Raw genomic sequence first — 17,762 nt, 5'->3', positions numbered from 1 at the left:
TCTCACCTGATTATTCTTGGAGTCATATTTGCCTAAACCAGCAGCTGAATCTTCAGCTATCAAGAGTGGCTCGCTTTTCTCACAGCTGTCATGACTAATAAGCATGTCCGCATAGTTGGGCTGAGGGAAGATCACGTGACTCCTCCGAGAGTCCGCCGTGAGGGAGACCTCTTGGGAATAGGTCTGCAGGAAAGCTTGCACCCCGTCCACGCCCACAAAGTGCGAGGTAGGCATGCCAACCAAACTGCCTCCTGAAGCCTGGAGCAGACGTGTCGCGTGCCAGTGCCTCAGTCTGAGCGCCAGCAGCACAATCACAAACGCGAGGAAGACGCAGGAGACAACTGCCACCGCCACCACTAGGTAGAGTGTGAGGCCAGAATCGTGGGGATTGGCAGAAGACTCGAAGCTGCTTAGGTCAGCCAGGACATCTGGGATACTGTCAGCCACGGCCACGGTGAGCGTGACGGTGGCCGAGAGAGGGGGCTGGCCATGGTCCTGCACCACCACCACCAGGCTCTGCTTGAGCGCATCTCTGTCCAGCAGGGCCCGTGCTGTGCGCACCTCGCCCGTGTGCAGCCCCACCGTGAAGAGCCCTGGCTCGCTGGCCTTGAGCAGGCGGTAGGACAGCCAGGCATTCTGGCCAGAGTCTCTGTCCACCGCCACTACCTTGGTCACCAGGTAGCCAGGCTCAGCTGACCTGGGCGCCAGCTCCACACCAGTGGAACCATCGGTTGGGAGGGTGGGGTGCAGGATCTCTGGCACATTGTCATTCTGGTCCAGCACGAATATGCTCACAGAAACATTGCTGCTGAGTGGCGGGTTCCCACCATCCAGTGCTGTCACCCACACTTGCAGGTCACGGAACTGTTCATAGTCAAAAGAGCGCAGTGCATATAGGGTGCCGGTGTCTGAGTTGATAGAGACATAGGAGGATAAAGGTGCTCCCTGCAGGGTATCCTCCACTAGGGAATAAGTGACCCGGGAGTTCTCATTGCTGTCCAGGTCAAGTGCCATCACTGAGAAGAAGGAAGCTCCTCTGGGGTTGTTTTCAGGAATGTAGACGGAGTAAGATGAGTCAGCAAAAGTGGGTGGGTTATCATTGTCATCTGCTACATTCAGTGAAATGTGAGTTTCTGTAGACAAGGGTGGATGTCCCTGATCTGTGGCTATCAAGGTTATATTATAGCTGTGGACCTGTTCCCTGTCCAGCACTCTGTTTGTTATCAATTTGTAATAATTTCCATAAGTCTTTTCTAATTTAAAAGGCAGACTGTTAGGAACGAAACATGAGACTTGACCATTTTCTCCAGAGTCTTGATCTTGCACATTTAGAAGAGCAATAACTGTACCTGGAGGAGAGTTTTCCAGCACTGAATTAGTAGAAGATGTGATAGTTATTTCTGGAGCATTATCATTCACATCCACAACTGTGATCAATATCTTAGCAGTGGTCGAGAGACCTCCACCATCTTGGCCTTGAATTTCCATCTCATAAAATCTAGATTTCTCAAAATCCAGAGACCCTCGTATTAAAACTTCTCCAGTTTGAGAATCCAACTGGAATATTTCAGAAGCTTTGCTTTCCATATTCCGGAATGAAAACACCACTTCCCCATTGATTCCCTCATCTGGATCAGTTGCATTTACCATGAGAACCCGAGTTCCAGAGCTGAGGTTTTCAGGAATACTCACTTGATATACAGACTGTGTAAACTTTGGTATATGGTCATTTACATCGAGGACCACTACACGAATGGCAACAGCACCCTGTTGGATGGGATCTCCTCCATCGAAAGCTGTGAGGAGGAGATGGTGAGCAGCCTCCTTTTCCCGGTCCAAACTCCCCTCCAGCACTAGTTCAGGATTCTTGGCCCCATCCATCCCGCCTCGCATTTGCAAGGAAAAGTAACTATTAGGATTGAGCTGGTAGTGCTGGAGAGAGTTCATTCCTACATCTGGATCCCTAGCGTTAGGAAGGGGAAATCTCGATCCTGGAGTTGCGTGCTCACTGACTTTTATCTCTATTTCTGCCTCCTGGAAGCTGGGGGCGTTATCATTAACATCCATTATTTCCACCTCCACTCCGTAAATCTTCAGGGTATCTTCCACAAGTATCTCTATATTTAAAAAACAGGAGGACAGTGTCTCACAGAGCTCCTCCCGGTCTAACCTACCTGCAGTGATCAAGCTGCCACTTCGCGGATTCAGAGCGAAAAGCTGCATCCTGCCTCTGGAGATGATGCGGACTCGGCGTTCCGCCAGCTCCCAGGGTTCCAGCCCCAGGTCCTTGGAAATATTGCCCACGAAGAAGCCTTTATCTGTCTCTTCGGGCACCGAGTATTGGATGTGCCCTGCCCCAGACTCCTGTAGCGTCCTCAGGAAAATGTATAGTAGGATCAGCCCGCTGCGGTCCAGAAACAGTAGCCGATTCCCCATGGCAGTAAGCTGAGCTTATATTCCCTGGTTTCTTGGGCTGTTTTGTTCTGAATCAGCTTATGTATCTACCAAGTTCAAGGATGACTGCATCCAGAATATATTAGAGAGAGAACTACTTTAAGTTTCCAGCATCAGGATCTGTGAGTATCCATGTTATTCTGCTTTGTGTTGTAGAGATGGGGGAGGGAGGGAAGGCAGCTTGCAGCTTCCCATTCCCTGATTGGTGAAGAGCGGCGCCTAGAGCCAAATCTTATTATTGCAACGAGTAAGAAAAGCCCAACTTAATGTGTCTGTTCCAGAAGTTATTACACACCTCTTCAAGAATTACACATATTTGTAAAACTGAAAACTGCACAAAACAAAGGGTTGTATAATGTGATATTGAAGGTTTACCAAGAGCATTTAATAAAAGGAATAATTATTAAAAGGGATTGTTTAATTTAAAAAAAATGTTTTCAAATACTACAGGAACTGAACAACTGCAGGTTAGACTTGCTTTCTATTGATTTTTACCAACTGAAGGGAACAGTATTTATGGATGTGGAACTAGCTCGGTTCCAAAAAAATCATCAGAGCGCATGACTAAAATTCTTACCAATATTTCTTTATTGAGTAAAAGATGAAACATTTGAGAAAATTTGGATGACATTAGGCTGTCCTTTTAAAAATTACCATGATATAAAAAAATAGAATTGTGTTCCATATCCTTAAATAAGAAGTATTCTCTTTCATGAAAAATTTGCTTGAGGTTTCTATATATTCTACCTTAAATTGCATAGTAGAATGACTGCAGCACCGTAAACTTTAGTCTAAACAGTGATACCAATAGGTTTGACCTAGATTTATTTTAGGATTTTTATCAAGAGATTGAATCTAGAATCATTACTTGTATTTATTTATTTTTAAAAAATTTTTAATGTTTATTGATTTTTGAGAGACAGAGACAGAGCACAAGCAGGTGCAGGGCATAGAGACAGGGAAACACAGAATCAGAAGCAGGCTCTAGGCTCTGAGCTGTCAGCACAGAGCCCAATGCAGGGCGGCTTTATTCCAACTCACAAACTGTGAGATCATGACCTGAGCCGAAGTCAGATGCTTAACTGACTGAGCCACCCAGGCACCCCTATTAATTTATTTTTAAGTAATCTCTACACCCAAAGTGGGGTTTGAAATCACAACTCTGAGATCAAGAGTCACATGCTCTACCAACTGAGCCAGCCAGGCACCCCTTAATCTAGAATCTTTAAACAACAATGCTCCATTGGAATACATTGGCATTAGAATATAAAAAGCATTATTTTAAATACTTACCTGTTTTAAAGTTTTCTTATCTGCTTCAACACTAGGAGTTAAAATGCTAGTCATTAGTCCCGAAGGGCTATCTTTGTTGAGAATATCTTGTGTGGCTGGAAAATGATCAACAGATGTGAGAAAATTAAATTCCGGATTAGTTTGATCCCCAGGCACACAAAAATTATAGGCATAGGGTAATGTTCCTTCACTGTAGTTGGCGGTAATCTCGGGTCCAGACTTGGAACACCGAACAGACCCAAAGCAGCTCTCTGGGGCGTGGCTAGAAGAGCTTCGCAGGCGCAGGGCCACCGCCAGAATCACCGCAAGGAGGAAGAGCACCGAGATCAAGGCCAAAGCCACCACCAGGTAAAACTGCAGCTCGGCCTGGGGGTCAGAGGGCTCCGGACGGTCGCTGACATCCGGCAGTACTTCTTGGAGGCTGTCGGCGAAAACCAGGTGCAGCGTGGCGGTGGCAGAGAGGGGCGGCTGTCCCCCGTCCCGCACGGCGACCAGCAGGCGCTGGCGGGCCGCGTCCCTGTCGCCCAAAGCACGCGCAGTGCGCACCTCGCCCGTGCGCAGCCCCAGGCTGAAGAGTCCGGGCTCGCTGGCCTGCAGCACGTGGTACGACAGCCACGCATTGTGTCCCGAGTCGGCGTCCACCGCCACCACCTTGGTGACCAGGTAGCCGGGCTGCGCGGCGCGCGGCACCGTGTCGAAGAGCGCCGAGCCGTCGGGCCCCAGCGCCGGGTACAGCACCCTAGGCGCGTTGTCGTTGCGGTCGCCCACCAACACGCGCAGGCTCACGTTGGCGCTGAGCGCGGGCGAGCCCTGGTCGCGGGCCTGCACCGTCAGCTCGAAGGCGCGCAGCTGCTCGTGGTCGAAGGCGCGCTGCGCGAACACCACGCCGCTCTGCGCGCTCACGGACACGTAGGACGCCAGCGCCCGCGGCTCCAGGTCGCTGGCCACGATGGAGTAGGACACGCGGCCGTTGGGCCCTAGGTCGGGGTCGGAGGCGCTGACTTGGGCGATGGAGGCTCCTGGAGGGTTATTCTCAGCCACGTGGACCACATAGGAGGCCTGGTGGAAAATCGGTGTGTTGTCATTGACATCGGTGATGTGCAAGGTGATGGTAGTGCTGGAGGAGAGGGGCGGAATGCCCCTGTCAGTGGCTGTGATGGTGACGTTGTATTCTGGAGTCTGTTCTCGGTCTAGGGGTCCATCTGTTACCAGCTTGTAGTAATTATTAGATGAAGAATAAATCTTAAATGGAATATCTCTACTTAAGTTACAAATGACTTCTCCGTTTTCCCCAGAATCCTGGTCCTGTGTTTTGAAGAGAACAACAACCATTCCTGGATGGGAATCCTCCAAAATTTGATCAGAGAGAGAAGTAATGATTATTTCAGGGATGTTGTCGTTTTCATCTAGAACTTCTATGATTACTTTGCACTGGGTAGAGAGGGATCCTCGGTCCTTCGCTTCTACATCCATGGTATATCTTTCTACTTCTTCGAAATCCAAGGGTTGCTGAGTTATAATGTTTCCTGTGGCAGAATCCAGAGAGAACACATGCTGGGCTTTATTAGCCATACCAAGGAATGAGTAGGTGATCTCCGCGTTGAAGCCTTCGTCTTGGTCAGTGGCACTCACCTGCACCACTGAGGTGCCTGGGGGTACACCTTCAGGAAGACTGACCCTATACATATCTTGGCTGAACACTGGGGGGTTATCATTGGCATCCACCACCAGGATTCGGATCTGAGCTGTGCTGCTTCGTGGTGGATTTCCATTGTCAAATGCTGTCAGCACCAGATGATGAGAGCTTTGTGTTTCCCGGTCCAGGGTCTTCTTCAGTACTAATTCTGGATATTTGCCACCATCGGGATTGTCTTTCACCACCAAGGAGAAGTACTCATTAGGGCTTAGCTGGTATTTGCTCAGTGAATTCGTACTAATATCAGGATCTTTTGCAGACTCAAGAATTGTTCCCATCCCTGGAGTGACAGATTCACTGATTTCTAAGTTTATTTCATCTTTATGGAACTGAGGGGCATGGTCATTAATATCCTCAACAACCACAATGATATGAAAGATATTTAAAGGATTTTCCACCACGGCTTCCAACTGCAACTCACATCTTCTTCTCTCTTTGCATATCTGCTCCCGGTCTATTCGGTCCTTCACTAGTAAGTCCCCGCTCTCTGCGTCTACGTTGAAAAGCAGCTTCTCCGTGCTGACTCGCAGCTTCCTAGCTGACACGTCCAGGACACTGAGCCCGAGATCCTTGGCGAGGTTCCCCACCACCGAGCCCTTGGCCAGTTCCTCGGGAATCGAGTAGCGGATCGGCTCGCAGAGCGCGGGGTAGAACAAAGGTAGCAGGAAGGGAAACAGTACCTGCCGCCTGCCGGCCGGGCGCCTCTGAACGCAGCTCCCTCCCATTGCGCGCTCTAGTTCTCGCTGGGTCCCAGTCTTTCTAGCTAGAAAAAGTGCCCGCTATCACACTGGTAGCATTAGGCCCAGAACATACAGAGCCTCCAGTCTTGGGGCTGGGAATCTGTGTGTGCTGGGGAGAGTCTGCGCGGCCAGAAGCCCCTGCGTGTATGGGGTTCCTTCACTCTGTGTTGTTGACTGCGCAGGAACACCCAGGCTAGAGGCTGAAGAATCCCGGGCGACAGCACTTGCCCTGTACTGGCCGACAGCGGCGCCCAGAGGCTTTGTGTGGAACCGCAATCTAGTTTTTCTCTTTCAGGAAATCTTGTTAAAATGTAAGATGATAACAGCTAATATCCTAAATCTTATTTCTCAATGTTTTCATTCTCATCATGAAACGTGTTTCATATGGTAAAAATTATAATATGTTGTATATGTTAAAAATTTACATAGACTTTGAATAAGTAAAGTACCTCTTTCAAAATTCAAAAAAGCACAAAAGAATATAGAGTGTAAAGTAGCTCTTCCATCCCATGGCCCATTGCTATTCAGTTCTTGCATCCAGAGGTAATCACTGTTGTTCCTTTTAAAAGTAATTATCCACAAAGGTAAGTACTGAAAATAAGCAAAAATCTTTTTGTCTTCAATCATAGCTTACATTTAGCTAGAAAGCATTAGTCCATCTCCCATATTTAGAAATTAGAAGGCTGTCATTCCCATAGTCATTACATTCATCTAGGGTGTTCTGTGCTGTTTTCAAATATAATAATTAACATGATTTGGTTACAATAATTACCACGCTGAAAGAGTAGTTTTTTAAAAACCCTGTATTTTTCAGAACAGAATTATTTAGATATAGATGCGTAATAATTTTGACTCCCAAAGATAGATTTAAAATGACTTTCAATGATTTAAGTTAATAACTATGACCCTAAAGGATGTGCTCTCTTTCCATAGACCCATTGTTGAACAAATGTTGGATGACAATGAGAAAAATCATAGTCTCATAAATATTTTGAGACACATTAGGATATTCTTGGACTGTATGCTACCATATTGGTTTGGAAGAATACTAGTAATAAGTTAAAAGTAAGATATCAAACCAAATACATCGCCAGCTTCACTAAAGTAAATGGCCACATCAGTAACTCTACTTACTGATTGTTTAGAATACTTCTGTGTACTTCTCTGCTTATATTCAGATCTCCCACAGAAATGACATTTCTTTCTTGACCTAGTTTATTTTGATTCTTAACATCAGAATTTTCATAAATCCAGGTGGATCTTCTTTCTTCTATGTTACAAAGCCACTGAAATACCCTTGGAACTCATCTTTTGCTTCTGTTCTTAGGCACATGTACAAATGTTTTTTCTTATTTGGAGAATTTAACAAAAAATGCTGGCAGCATAACCCAAAATTTGCTTACTTTAACCTTCTATACGTTCTTTAGCATCCCTAGTGAGCAAGGAAAGTCAAATTAAAATGCTGTCTTCCACATAACAGTATGAAATTAGAATCACAAGCAAAAAGGATGCTACACTGTTACAGGGTGCCTAGGTAGCTCAGTCCGTTAAGCATCTGACTTTTGATTTTGGCTCAGATCATGATCTTTCAGTTCGTGGGCCTGAGCCCCATGTGTTCTGTGTTGGGCTCTGCACTGACAGCATGGAGCCTGCTTGGGATTCTCTCTCCCTCTCTCTCTGCCCCTCCAATGCATGCGCTTTCTCTCAAAATAAATAAACTTTAAAAAAAGGATGCTAATGTATTGTTACCAATTATGATTACACTTGGAAAATTTTAAGCACACATTGTTAACAATTGTTAGTAGAATATTAATGAAAAACTTAAATCCTTCTAGGAAGTATATTCAACTGTAATTGTCACCGCAAGGTATATTTTGAAAAATAAAACCACAAAGGTGTATTGCTTTTCTCGTTGGGGAAAACAACACTGAGGAACCTGTTCACTGTTTCCAGTGAAGTTAATGGATTTGTCTCTGATATTCACCTATTTTACCAGACCTGCCTTCAAAACAAGAACTAAGGTTGCCTAAGAGGCTAAGATTTTAGCATGTGGCCAAGAGAAGTGTACATAAATTGACAGACACTTATGGAGGTACTCTCAGGAACTGTCAGTACTGTACTCAACAAAACTATAAAGTAGAATGCTCTGCAAAATCGTAACAGCCTTGTGACCATAGGCCTTCATTGGAATTACGTGAATATTTACCAGAAAATAAAAACATATCAGTCTTAATAACCATCAAATTCTACTCTTCAATGTTTTAGCAAGAAACAAATATCACTGAAATGGAGGGAACAGTGAAAAAAATAAAGACCAAAATTTTCTATCATGCCAAACCTAAAAGTAAAACCAATTATAATTCTTAAAAGAAAAAGAGTAAAACCAGAACTCACTGGAACCAAAGGGTTATCTTCTACAGGTAACTTCAAATCATCTAACAAAGACAAAGGATCCTTTTTCTCAAAGCTCTCGTGGCTAATGAGCATGTCGGCATAGTTGGGCTCGGGGAAGATCGCGTGACTCTTCCGTGAGTCTGCTGTGAGGGAGACCTCATGGGAATACGTCTGCAGGAAAGCCCGCACCCCTTCCACACCCACAAAGGGGGAGGTGGGCACACCCACTAGCCCGCCTCCTGAAGCTTGGAGCTGGTGCGACGTGTGCCAGCGCCTCAACCTGAGAGCCAGTAGCACGATGACAAAAGCGAGGAAGATGCAGGAAACTATGGCTACCGCCACGACCAGATATAGCGTTAGACCTGAAGCTTCGGAGTCACGTGGAACTTCCAGACTGCCCAGGTCAGCCAGGACATCTGGGATGCTGTCAGCAATGGCCACAGTGAGTGTGACGGTGGCTGAGAGAGGGGGCTGGCCATGGTCCTGCACCGCCACGACCAGGCTCTGCTTGAGCGCATCTCTGTCCAGCAGGGCCCGTGCTGTGCGCACCTCGCCTGTGTGCAGCCCCACTGCGAAGAGCCCTGGTTCGCTGGCCTTGAGCAGGCGGTAGGACAGTCGGGCATTCTGACCTGAGTCTTTGTCCACTGCCACCACCTTAGTGACCAAATAGCCGGACTCTGAAGAACGGGGTGCCAGCTCCATTCCAGTGGAAGTGTCAGTGGGTAGGGTGGGGTACAGGATCTCTGGTGCATTGTCATTCTGGTCCAGCACAAATATGCTCACAGAAACATTGCTGCTGAGAGGTGGGTCCCCACTGTCAGTGGCAATCACCTGAATCTGTAGATCATGAAATTGCTCATAGTCGAAAGTTCGCAACGCATACAGGACTCCTGTGTCAGAGTTTATGGAGACGTAGGAGGATAGAGGTGCTTCCTGGAAAGTGTCTTCAGCTAGGGAGTAAATAACCTGAGCATTCTCTTTGCTGTCTGGGTCTAGTGCAGTCACAGACAAGATGGAGGCACCTCTGGGGTTGTTCTCTGGGATATAGGTGAAGTAGGAGATGTGGGAAAAAGTGGGTGGGTTGTCATTAATATCTGCCACTTGCACAGTGAAGTGAGTTTCTGTTAATAGGGGTGGATTTCCTCCATCTGTGGCTGTCACTGTGATATTGTAAGAGGATACCTGTTCCCTGTCAAGGGTTCTGTGTGTCACCAGTCTATAATAACCGTCAATGGATTTCTCTAACTTAAATGGTAGATTGCCTGATATGGAACAGGTGACCTGTCCATTCTGTCCAGAGTCTGGATCATGCACATTTAAAAGGGCTATGATAGTTCCCGGAGGTGAGTCTTCCATCAGGGGACTAAACAGAGATGTGATGGTCACCTCTGGATTGTTGTCATTTACATCTTCTACTGTAATCAATACTTTTGCCATTGCAAGATATGCTCCTCCATCTTCTGCTTGTATTTCTAATTCATAGAAATCTGTTTCTTCGTAGTCTAGATTTTCTGATAATTTTATTTCCCCAGTATTTTTGTTTAGTTGGAATTTCAACAATTTGTCAGGAACAAATTTTCGGAATGAATATGTGACTTCTCCATTGGCTCCTTCATCCCTGTCTGTGGCAGTGACTGTAAGCAGCTGTGTGCCCACAGGCAAGTTCTCCAGAACACTCACTCGGTATTCTGGCAAGGTAAAGACCGGTGCATTGTCATTTGTATCAAAGACGATCACACTGATGAGAACTGTACCAGATAGGAGAGGGTCACCCCCATCGGAGGCAGTGAGGACCAGGTGGTGTAGTGCCTCTTCCTCACGATCCAGGGCGTGCTTCAGTACCAGCTCCGGGTATTTGACACCACTGGCATGACTCTGAACTGCTAATGAGAAGTACTTATTGGAGCTGAGCTGGTAGCTCTGGAGGGAGTTCACACCCACGTCTGGATCAACAGCTTCCAGGAGAGGAAAACGCATTCCTGGAGCGACATTTTCATTAATTTTTACCTCTACATTTTCTGCTTGGAATTTTGGGGCATTATCGTTGACATCAGTTATTTCTATTTCTATCCCAAAAAGTTCCACCCTATCTTCCACAAGAATGTTAAAATTCACCAGACACCGTGCACTCTGACCACAGAGCTCCTCCCGGTCTATCCTGCCTGCGGTGACCAAACTGCCACTTCTCGGGTTCAGAGCGAAAAGCTGCGTCCTACCTCTGGAGACGATGCGGACTCCAGGCTCAGCCAGCTCCCAGGGCTCCAGCCCCAGGTCCTTGGAGATGTTGCCGACGAAAGAGCCTTTCTCTAACTCCTCAGGAACGGAGTAGCGGATCTGCCGGGCTTCAGCCTCCCATGACAAACCGAGGAAAAGACAGAACAAAACCAGCGCTTTGCGGTTGGAGTGGTTCCTTTTAGCAGCCATTGTTGTCTAGTCAAGGAATTCTCGCCAAGTAATCACTGGGCACGTTGTGCGTTTTAACGATTCCTTTTTCTTTGTCTGGCTGCTGGGAGCCTCTGTAGCCTACGCACCTCAAATTCTGGAGTGAGTTTCACTGCAACCCTGGAGCCGGTTTGTAGGAACTGAGGAGCTTTGCGTAGTCGGAGCCCTGAGAATCCGGATTGAGCGCTGGCTGCGTTTCTCTGGGAGAACAGCGGCGCTCAGAGTCCTGAGAAGTTACTGCACCCACTATGTGTGCAATGGAAAACACGGTACTCTTTGTTGGATCTTTCATTTTACTTTACAATACTTCTTTGGCTTCTCAACTGATATCCCTTAAGTCAACTACTACTTGTAGATTGCTTATTGGGTAGGATAAATGGAAAGTACTATAAAATATCAAATGAAAATAACTGGTCAAATATACATATTTGTAACACTTTCTGAGTAGAAACATACTCATTTCTAGCTATATTCACTTATAATTTTTATTTTAGCTTTAACTAATTGGCCAATTAATTAAATTTGTTGATGATTAATATTGTGTACAAATTTTTCAAAATATTCTTTTCTAAAATAGTTTTATTGAGCCTCCATGAACTGTTTTGAAAACAATGTTTTTTTTATTGTAGGCATATATAATTAGAAGTTAATTTGACCTATTTAAATTAATGAAGTAACCGCAAACTAAAAGGAGTATAACATGTCTGTGTGGTAATGGGAAGAAAAATATAAGAATTTCAAGCTACAATTTTTAAAAACAAAATAATGATGTAGGGTTTTTTTTTTTTTAAGTAAGTATTTACTCAAATGATCTGTTTTCATCAGAGCACTGATGCCCATACAAACAATCTCTTCTGGCACTTTGTATGGAAGCCCAAAGTGAAGTGGTTCAGACATCTTCAATTCTACCTGCCCATCAACCCAGCAGAAGTTCTCTCCCCAAAGGTGAGGAGTTTAGAGGTTCACATCTTTTATACAGAGAACAGGTTGTTCAGGACTATTTATGTCACTATGCCTCCAAAGTGTGGAACTTTTCAAAGATTTTATATTTTGTCTTCAAAGACTTTATATCAGACAATTAGGGACAGAGACTGAGTGCAAAGGCAGTGACAGTTCATTTGCTTTCTTGGAAATTCATTCTTTTTCAATGTAGAGGAAAAAAGATTAGGAAAGAGTACAATTTGAGCTCCAAGATAAATAAACATAAGAAGAAAGCCAGAAGAACCAAATGCTGAAGAGAAAAAATCCTCTAGGGTAGTTATTATTAAGTTCTGGGGAGCATAGAAACCTTGGCAATGGAAAACAAGTTTGACTCATCTCCCAAGGAAAATACGTATTTCTATAACTTTGCATAGAATTTCAGAAACCTTTCGATTTGTTCACCATCTCCCCTCAAATGCTTAGTTATTTTAATTACTGGAATAAATGAAGATACCTAAATATAGCCAGGATATTATTTACAATAAATGTTTCTTTGAAACAAGCACCTGCTTGAATATTTAATGAGTGGCTTAACATTATTATACTCAAAATATATAAGTAGAATATGGAAAATTCATCTTAAATATTAACAAACTTGAGTAATTACTTATTAATTTATTCAGTAAGAAGCCACCGCCTGTTTTGCTAACCTGAGCTTGACTAGATATCGCCAATTTAGTGACATTATTGCTGAATTATAGAGCACTTACAAACCAAGTAACTCTTGAAAAATATAATCTGCAAAAAGTAAATACTGAGACAAGGTGATTAGTTATGGATTTTCCAAATATGACTCATATTAAAAAATACAATAGTATGCCTCAAATAAGAGAAAACAATAGAATGTTTCAGAAGACACAAAAATGTAACTCACCGGTGTGAGCATCTCAGGATGTGCAGTCAAATCATGCCCACCCTGAAGTGGAATTAAGGCCCCAGACGAATCACCGCAAACTATGTCTTGAGTGGAATGCAAGAGCTCATTACATTTTAGGAAGTTAAACTCTGCCTTTCCGGTTTGGGCAACGCACAAATTGTAGGAATAAGGCAAAGTCCCCTCACTGTAGTTAGGAGGAACCACAGGTCCAGACTTGACACAAAGACCAGGCTGAAAGCAGCCCCAGGCAGCGGGGCTGGGGGAGCGGCGCAGGCGCAGGGCCACCGCCAGAATCACCGCAAGGAGGAAGAGCACCGAGATCAAGGCCAAAGCCACCACCAGGTAAAACTGCAGCTCGGCCTGGGGGTCAGAGGGCTCCGGACGGTCGCTGACATCCGGCAGTACTTCTTGGAGGCTGTCGGCGAAAACCAGGTGCAGCGTGGCGGTGGCAGAGAGGGGCGGCTGCCCCCCGTCCCGCACGGCGACCAGCAGGCGCTGGCGGGCCGCGTCCCTGTCGCCCAAAGCACGCGCAGTGCGCACCTCGCCCGTGCGCAGCCCCAGGCTGAAGAGTCCGGGCTCGCTGGCCTGCAGCACGTGGTACGACAGCCACGCATTGTGTCCCGAGTCGGCGTCCACCGCCACCACCTTGGTGACCAGGTAGCCGGGCTGCGCGGCGCGCGGCACCGTGTCGAAGAGCGCCGAACCGTCGGGCCCCAGCGCCGGGTACAGCACCCTAGGCGCGTTGTCGTTGAGGTCGCCCACCAACACGCGCAGGCTCACGTTGGCGCTGAGCGCGGGCGAGCCCTGGTCGCGGGCCTGCACCGTCAGCTCGAAGGCGCGCAGCTGCTCGTGGTCGAAGGCGCGCTGCGCGAACACCACGCCGCTCTGCGCGCTCACGGACACGTAGGACGCCAGCGCCCGCGGCTCCAGGTCGCTGGCCACGATGGAGTAGGACACGCGGCCGTTGGGCCCTAGGTCGGGGTCGGAAGCGCTGACTTGGGCGATGGAGGCTCCTGGAGGGTTATTCTCAGCCACGTGGACCACATAGGAGGCCTGGTGGAAAATCGGTGTGTTGTCATTGACATCGGTGATGTGCAAGGTGATGGTAGTGCTGGAGGAGAGGGGCGGAATGCCCCTGTCAGTGGCTGTGATAGTGACGTTGTATTCTGGAGTCTGCTCTCGGTCTAGCGGTCCATCTGTCACCAGCTTGTAATAATTATTAGAAGAGGAGTAAATCTTGAAAGGAATATCCTTTTCTATGTTACATGTGACTTCTCCATTTCCCCCGAAATCCTTGTCCCGTGTTTTGAAGAGAACAACCACCATTCCTGGAAGAGAATCCTCCAAAATTTCATCAGAGAGAGAGGTGATGATTATTTCTGGCCTGTTGTCGTTTTCATCTAGGATTTCAATGATTACTTTACATTGAGTAGAGAGTCCACCTCCATCCCTTGCTTCCACTTCCATGGTATATCTTTCTACATCCTCAAAATCCAATGACTGGTTATTCTTAATCATACCTGTTTTCTCATTCAGCAAGAACATGTATCTTGTACTCTGAGCAGTGCTCCTGAAGTAGTAGTTCACTTCTGCATTGACCCCCTCATCCTTGTCAGTGGCTGTCACCTGCAACACGGAGGATCCAGGGGGCAGATTTTCACTAACACTGATTCTGTATTCATCTTTGCTGAACACCGGAAAGTTATCATTAGCATCCCTGACAGAGATTTCTATTCGAGTGGTGGCACTTCTTGGTGGGTTCCCCCCATCCAAGGCAGTCAATATCAAGTGATGAGAATGCTGCTCTTCCCTGTCTAGGAGTTTTTCCAAAGTTAACTCTGGATATTTACCACCATCGGAATTAACTCTAACCATTAATGAGAAATAAGGGTTAGGATTTATCTGATAATCTTTGACTGAGTTCATGTTTATATCGGGGTCAGTGGCAGGGTCAAGGGATATTCGTGCACCTTCTGATACAGATTCAAAAATTTCTAAAAGTATTTCCTTTTTATCGAATTGAGGGGCATGGTCATTAATATCCTCAACAACCACAATGATATGAAAGATATTTAAAGGATTTTCCACCACGGCTTCCAACTGCAACTCACATCTTCTTCTCTCTTTGCATATCTGCTCCCGGTCTATTCGGTCCTTCACTAGTAAGTCCCCGCTCTCTGCGTCTACGTTGAAAAGCAGCTTCTCCGTGCTGACTCGCAGCTTCCTAGCTGACACGTCCAGGACACTGAGCCCGAGATCCTTGGCGAGGTTCCCCACCACCGAGCCCTTGGCCAGTTCCTCGGGAATCGAGTAGCGGATCGGCTCGCAGAGCGCGGGGTAGAACAAAGGTAGCAGGAAGGGAAACAGTACCTGCCGCCTGCCGGCCGGGCGCCTCTGAACGCAGCTCCCTCCCATTGCGCGCTCTAGTTCTCGCTGGGTCCCAGTCTTTCCGGAAAGTCAAAGAAACTGCAATCCACGGCGTCACTGGAAGAGCATTCCACCCATGACAAGCGTACCTGGGAATCCGTAAATGTTGGGCAAAGTCTGCGCCTCCAGGAGACCCAGTTGTATGAGCAGATTTTCTTCTGTGTTGGTGACTGCCCAGGAAATCCCAGGCTGGAGACAGAAATCCCAGGCGACTGCGCTTGCCCTGTACTGGCCGACAGCGGCGCCCAGAGGCCCCGTGTGGAACCGCAGGCATTTTCCTCTTGAATCCAATTGTTCTCTACAATCTCTATAATATATATATTCCTCTTCGAAATTCCTATACATATTTATATATATGCCCTGTACTCTGTGAAGTGCTCCTGAGGTAGTTGTTTACTTCTGCATTGACCCCCTCGTCCTCCTGAGTGGCTGTCAACTGCAACACGGAGGACTGGGGGCCAATTACATACAAATAGAAACATACGATATTTATTTCTTTATATATAGAATATGTATATATTGCTTCTTGAAAATGAACTTATATAATAGCCCCTAATTTTAGTATTATATTATTACAGACTATATGCTTAGTGTTTTAAAGAAATTTATTACAGAAAAATTTCAAACTTCTACAAAGTAGGGAGTATTATTGAATCTTCATATACTCATCACCCAATAACAATAACGATCAACACAAGGCCATCTTCATTTAATATAATTTGTACACCCTCATTATTTTGAAGCAAATCCAAGATACTTTAACTCTTAAGATGAAACATTAAGATTAATAAGGATTTTATATTTAAGCCTATTTTGTTATATAAAATGTTACCAATACAAAAGTCTATCTAGTTTAAGAAAACTAGAATTCAACATTTTCCACACTGCCCATTCACCCAGTGAGCTTTGTGTTCTGTTTTAAAGGCAAGTGATATTAATGGTAGAGAATAGTAGTTACTGACCGACAAGCCTTCATCACTATGTTATGTTTTTTCCCAAGTTAACACATACTTAATATTTGTAAATACTAAGTACCAATGGTTACTCGCGAGGACAGAAACTTCAAGTGACAGTTTTCCTATTTCATAGTTAAAAATATGATCCTGAAGCATGCTTTAATTTTTTCCTACTAAATTAGGAGTAAGGAGTATTTGAAATCAGTATAACATCTGTATGTCATAATGGCTGTCCAGATGTTACCCCTATTAGCCAGCACTTTTCAAATAGAATTTTTGAGTCCACTTCATAGTTTATTTTTAAAGTCTCCTAGAAAGTCATTTATTACTCGGAATGCCACTATGTTTAAAATAAAATGAAATAGGGGCATCTGGGTCGCTCAGTCAGTCATGTTTGATTTCAGCTCAGGTCATGATCTCGCGGTTTAAGAGTTTGAGCCCTACATCAGGTTCTCTGCTCTCTGTGCGGAGCCTGCTTGGGCTCTTCTGTCCCCTCTCTGCCCCTCCCTCACTCATTGCCCCCCTCCTCAAAAAATAAACTTGAAAAAATATTATTCCTTTCTTATATTCAAAAGCTAGTAAAATATTCTTAGAACCTCTTCCAGCAGTTCCTGAGAATATTTTCCTAAGTTGTCTTCCTTATCCAGGTTTATTTCTAGCCTCAAGGTTGGAGAATTGAGCCATAAATAACAGACAGTTGAATAATGTTTATTTCCCTTGTTTTGTCCTCAACAGTGTTCATTCTCAGAAACCCCTCTAAGTGAATTGTGATTCTTCCTCAGAAGTGATCTTTAAATTCAAACAACCTCTACAAACATGTGATCTGGAAAACATAACCTCAAAGGGGGGTTGTCCTATAATAGAAACAGAAAAGCAGAAGCAGAAAAATCTGGGCTCTCAGTTTCTTCAAGAAGAATGCATGTGTTTTCTCATTAATTTACCTTCACATAGTGTCAGCTGTATTTATGTTTCAGAGGTATGTAAGAAGTTCAAAGATAAGTAGGAAGTTCACTATGTGGCCACTGAAGATAGCAACAATAATAAATTTCAGGAATGGAAAACCACCTCTAAGAATTAGTAGTGAACTGATAATCAACCAAGGAACCCCACCCCAATAGCCCATATCAACGGCTCAATAATGAGAGAAGCCCCATGAAAAAGATATCCATTGACCCTAGGTTAATTTAGGTTAATTATGAGAAACTTATATCAGTGATCTAACCAGTAAATGCCTCCTATAGATGTTAGAACAAAACAAGGCCCAGTAAAACTTGGATGGTGAGAAATATGTTAAAGAGAATGTATCATACCTTAAGTGGAAACCTTAAAGAGAAAACCAAATCATAAGAGAAAATAAAGGAAAAAGTTGAACTCACTGGAGCCAAAGAAGTATTTTTTTTTAAAAAAATTTTTTTAATGTTTATTTCTGAGAAGAGAGAGAGCGCGCGCACAAGTGGAGGAGGGGCAGAGGGAGAGGGAGACACATCTGAGCAGGCTCCAGG

General features: G+C 45.2%; 1 protein-coding gene and 1 long non-coding RNA gene across 22 annotated transcripts in view; one reads left to right on the top strand and one right to left on the bottom strand.

Moving 5' to 3' along the window:
- Positions 1 to 17,762, bottom strand: part of LOC101100942 (protocadherin gamma-C4) — a 175,264-nt gene that overhangs the window by 72,924 nt on the left and 84,578 nt on the right. Inside the window, exons 1-2 of one of the 21 annotated variants that reach the window (XM_019833470.3) lie at positions 15,286 to 15,387; positions 3,748 to 6,161 (exon numbers count right to left, since the gene is read on the bottom strand). The exons of 16 other annotated variants lie outside the window; for them this stretch is intronic. In XM_019833470.3, coding sequence (XP_019689029.2) covers positions 3,748 to 6,161; positions 15,286 to 15,292 — 2,421 coding nt within the window. In that variant the 5' untranslated portion in view covers positions 15,293 to 15,387. Of the gene's footprint in view, positions 1 to 6; positions 3,380 to 3,747; positions 6,169 to 8,577; positions 12,830 to 12,874; positions 16,706 to 17,762 lie in introns of those variants that run through there. 4 more of the 21 variants (XM_019833488.3, XM_019833454.3, XM_019833460.3 and 1 more) reach the window with 4 other exon arrangements.
- On the top strand, positions 4,678 to 17,635 carry LOC123380760. The gene is made up of 2 exons (XR_006586915.1): positions 4,678 to 4,820; positions 5,043 to 17,635. It is a non-coding gene; the product is annotated as an uncharacterized LOC123380760 (long non-coding RNA).

This window comes from Felis catus, chromosome A1 (assembly GCF_018350175.1).
Source record: "Felis catus isolate Fca126 chromosome A1, F.catus_Fca126_mat1.0, whole genome shotgun sequence".
NCBI lineage: Eukaryota > Metazoa > Chordata > Mammalia > Carnivora > Felidae > Felis > Felis catus.
The sequence above is the reverse complement of the archived record's forward strand: the minus strand, read 5'-3'. Positions and strand labels throughout refer to the sequence as shown.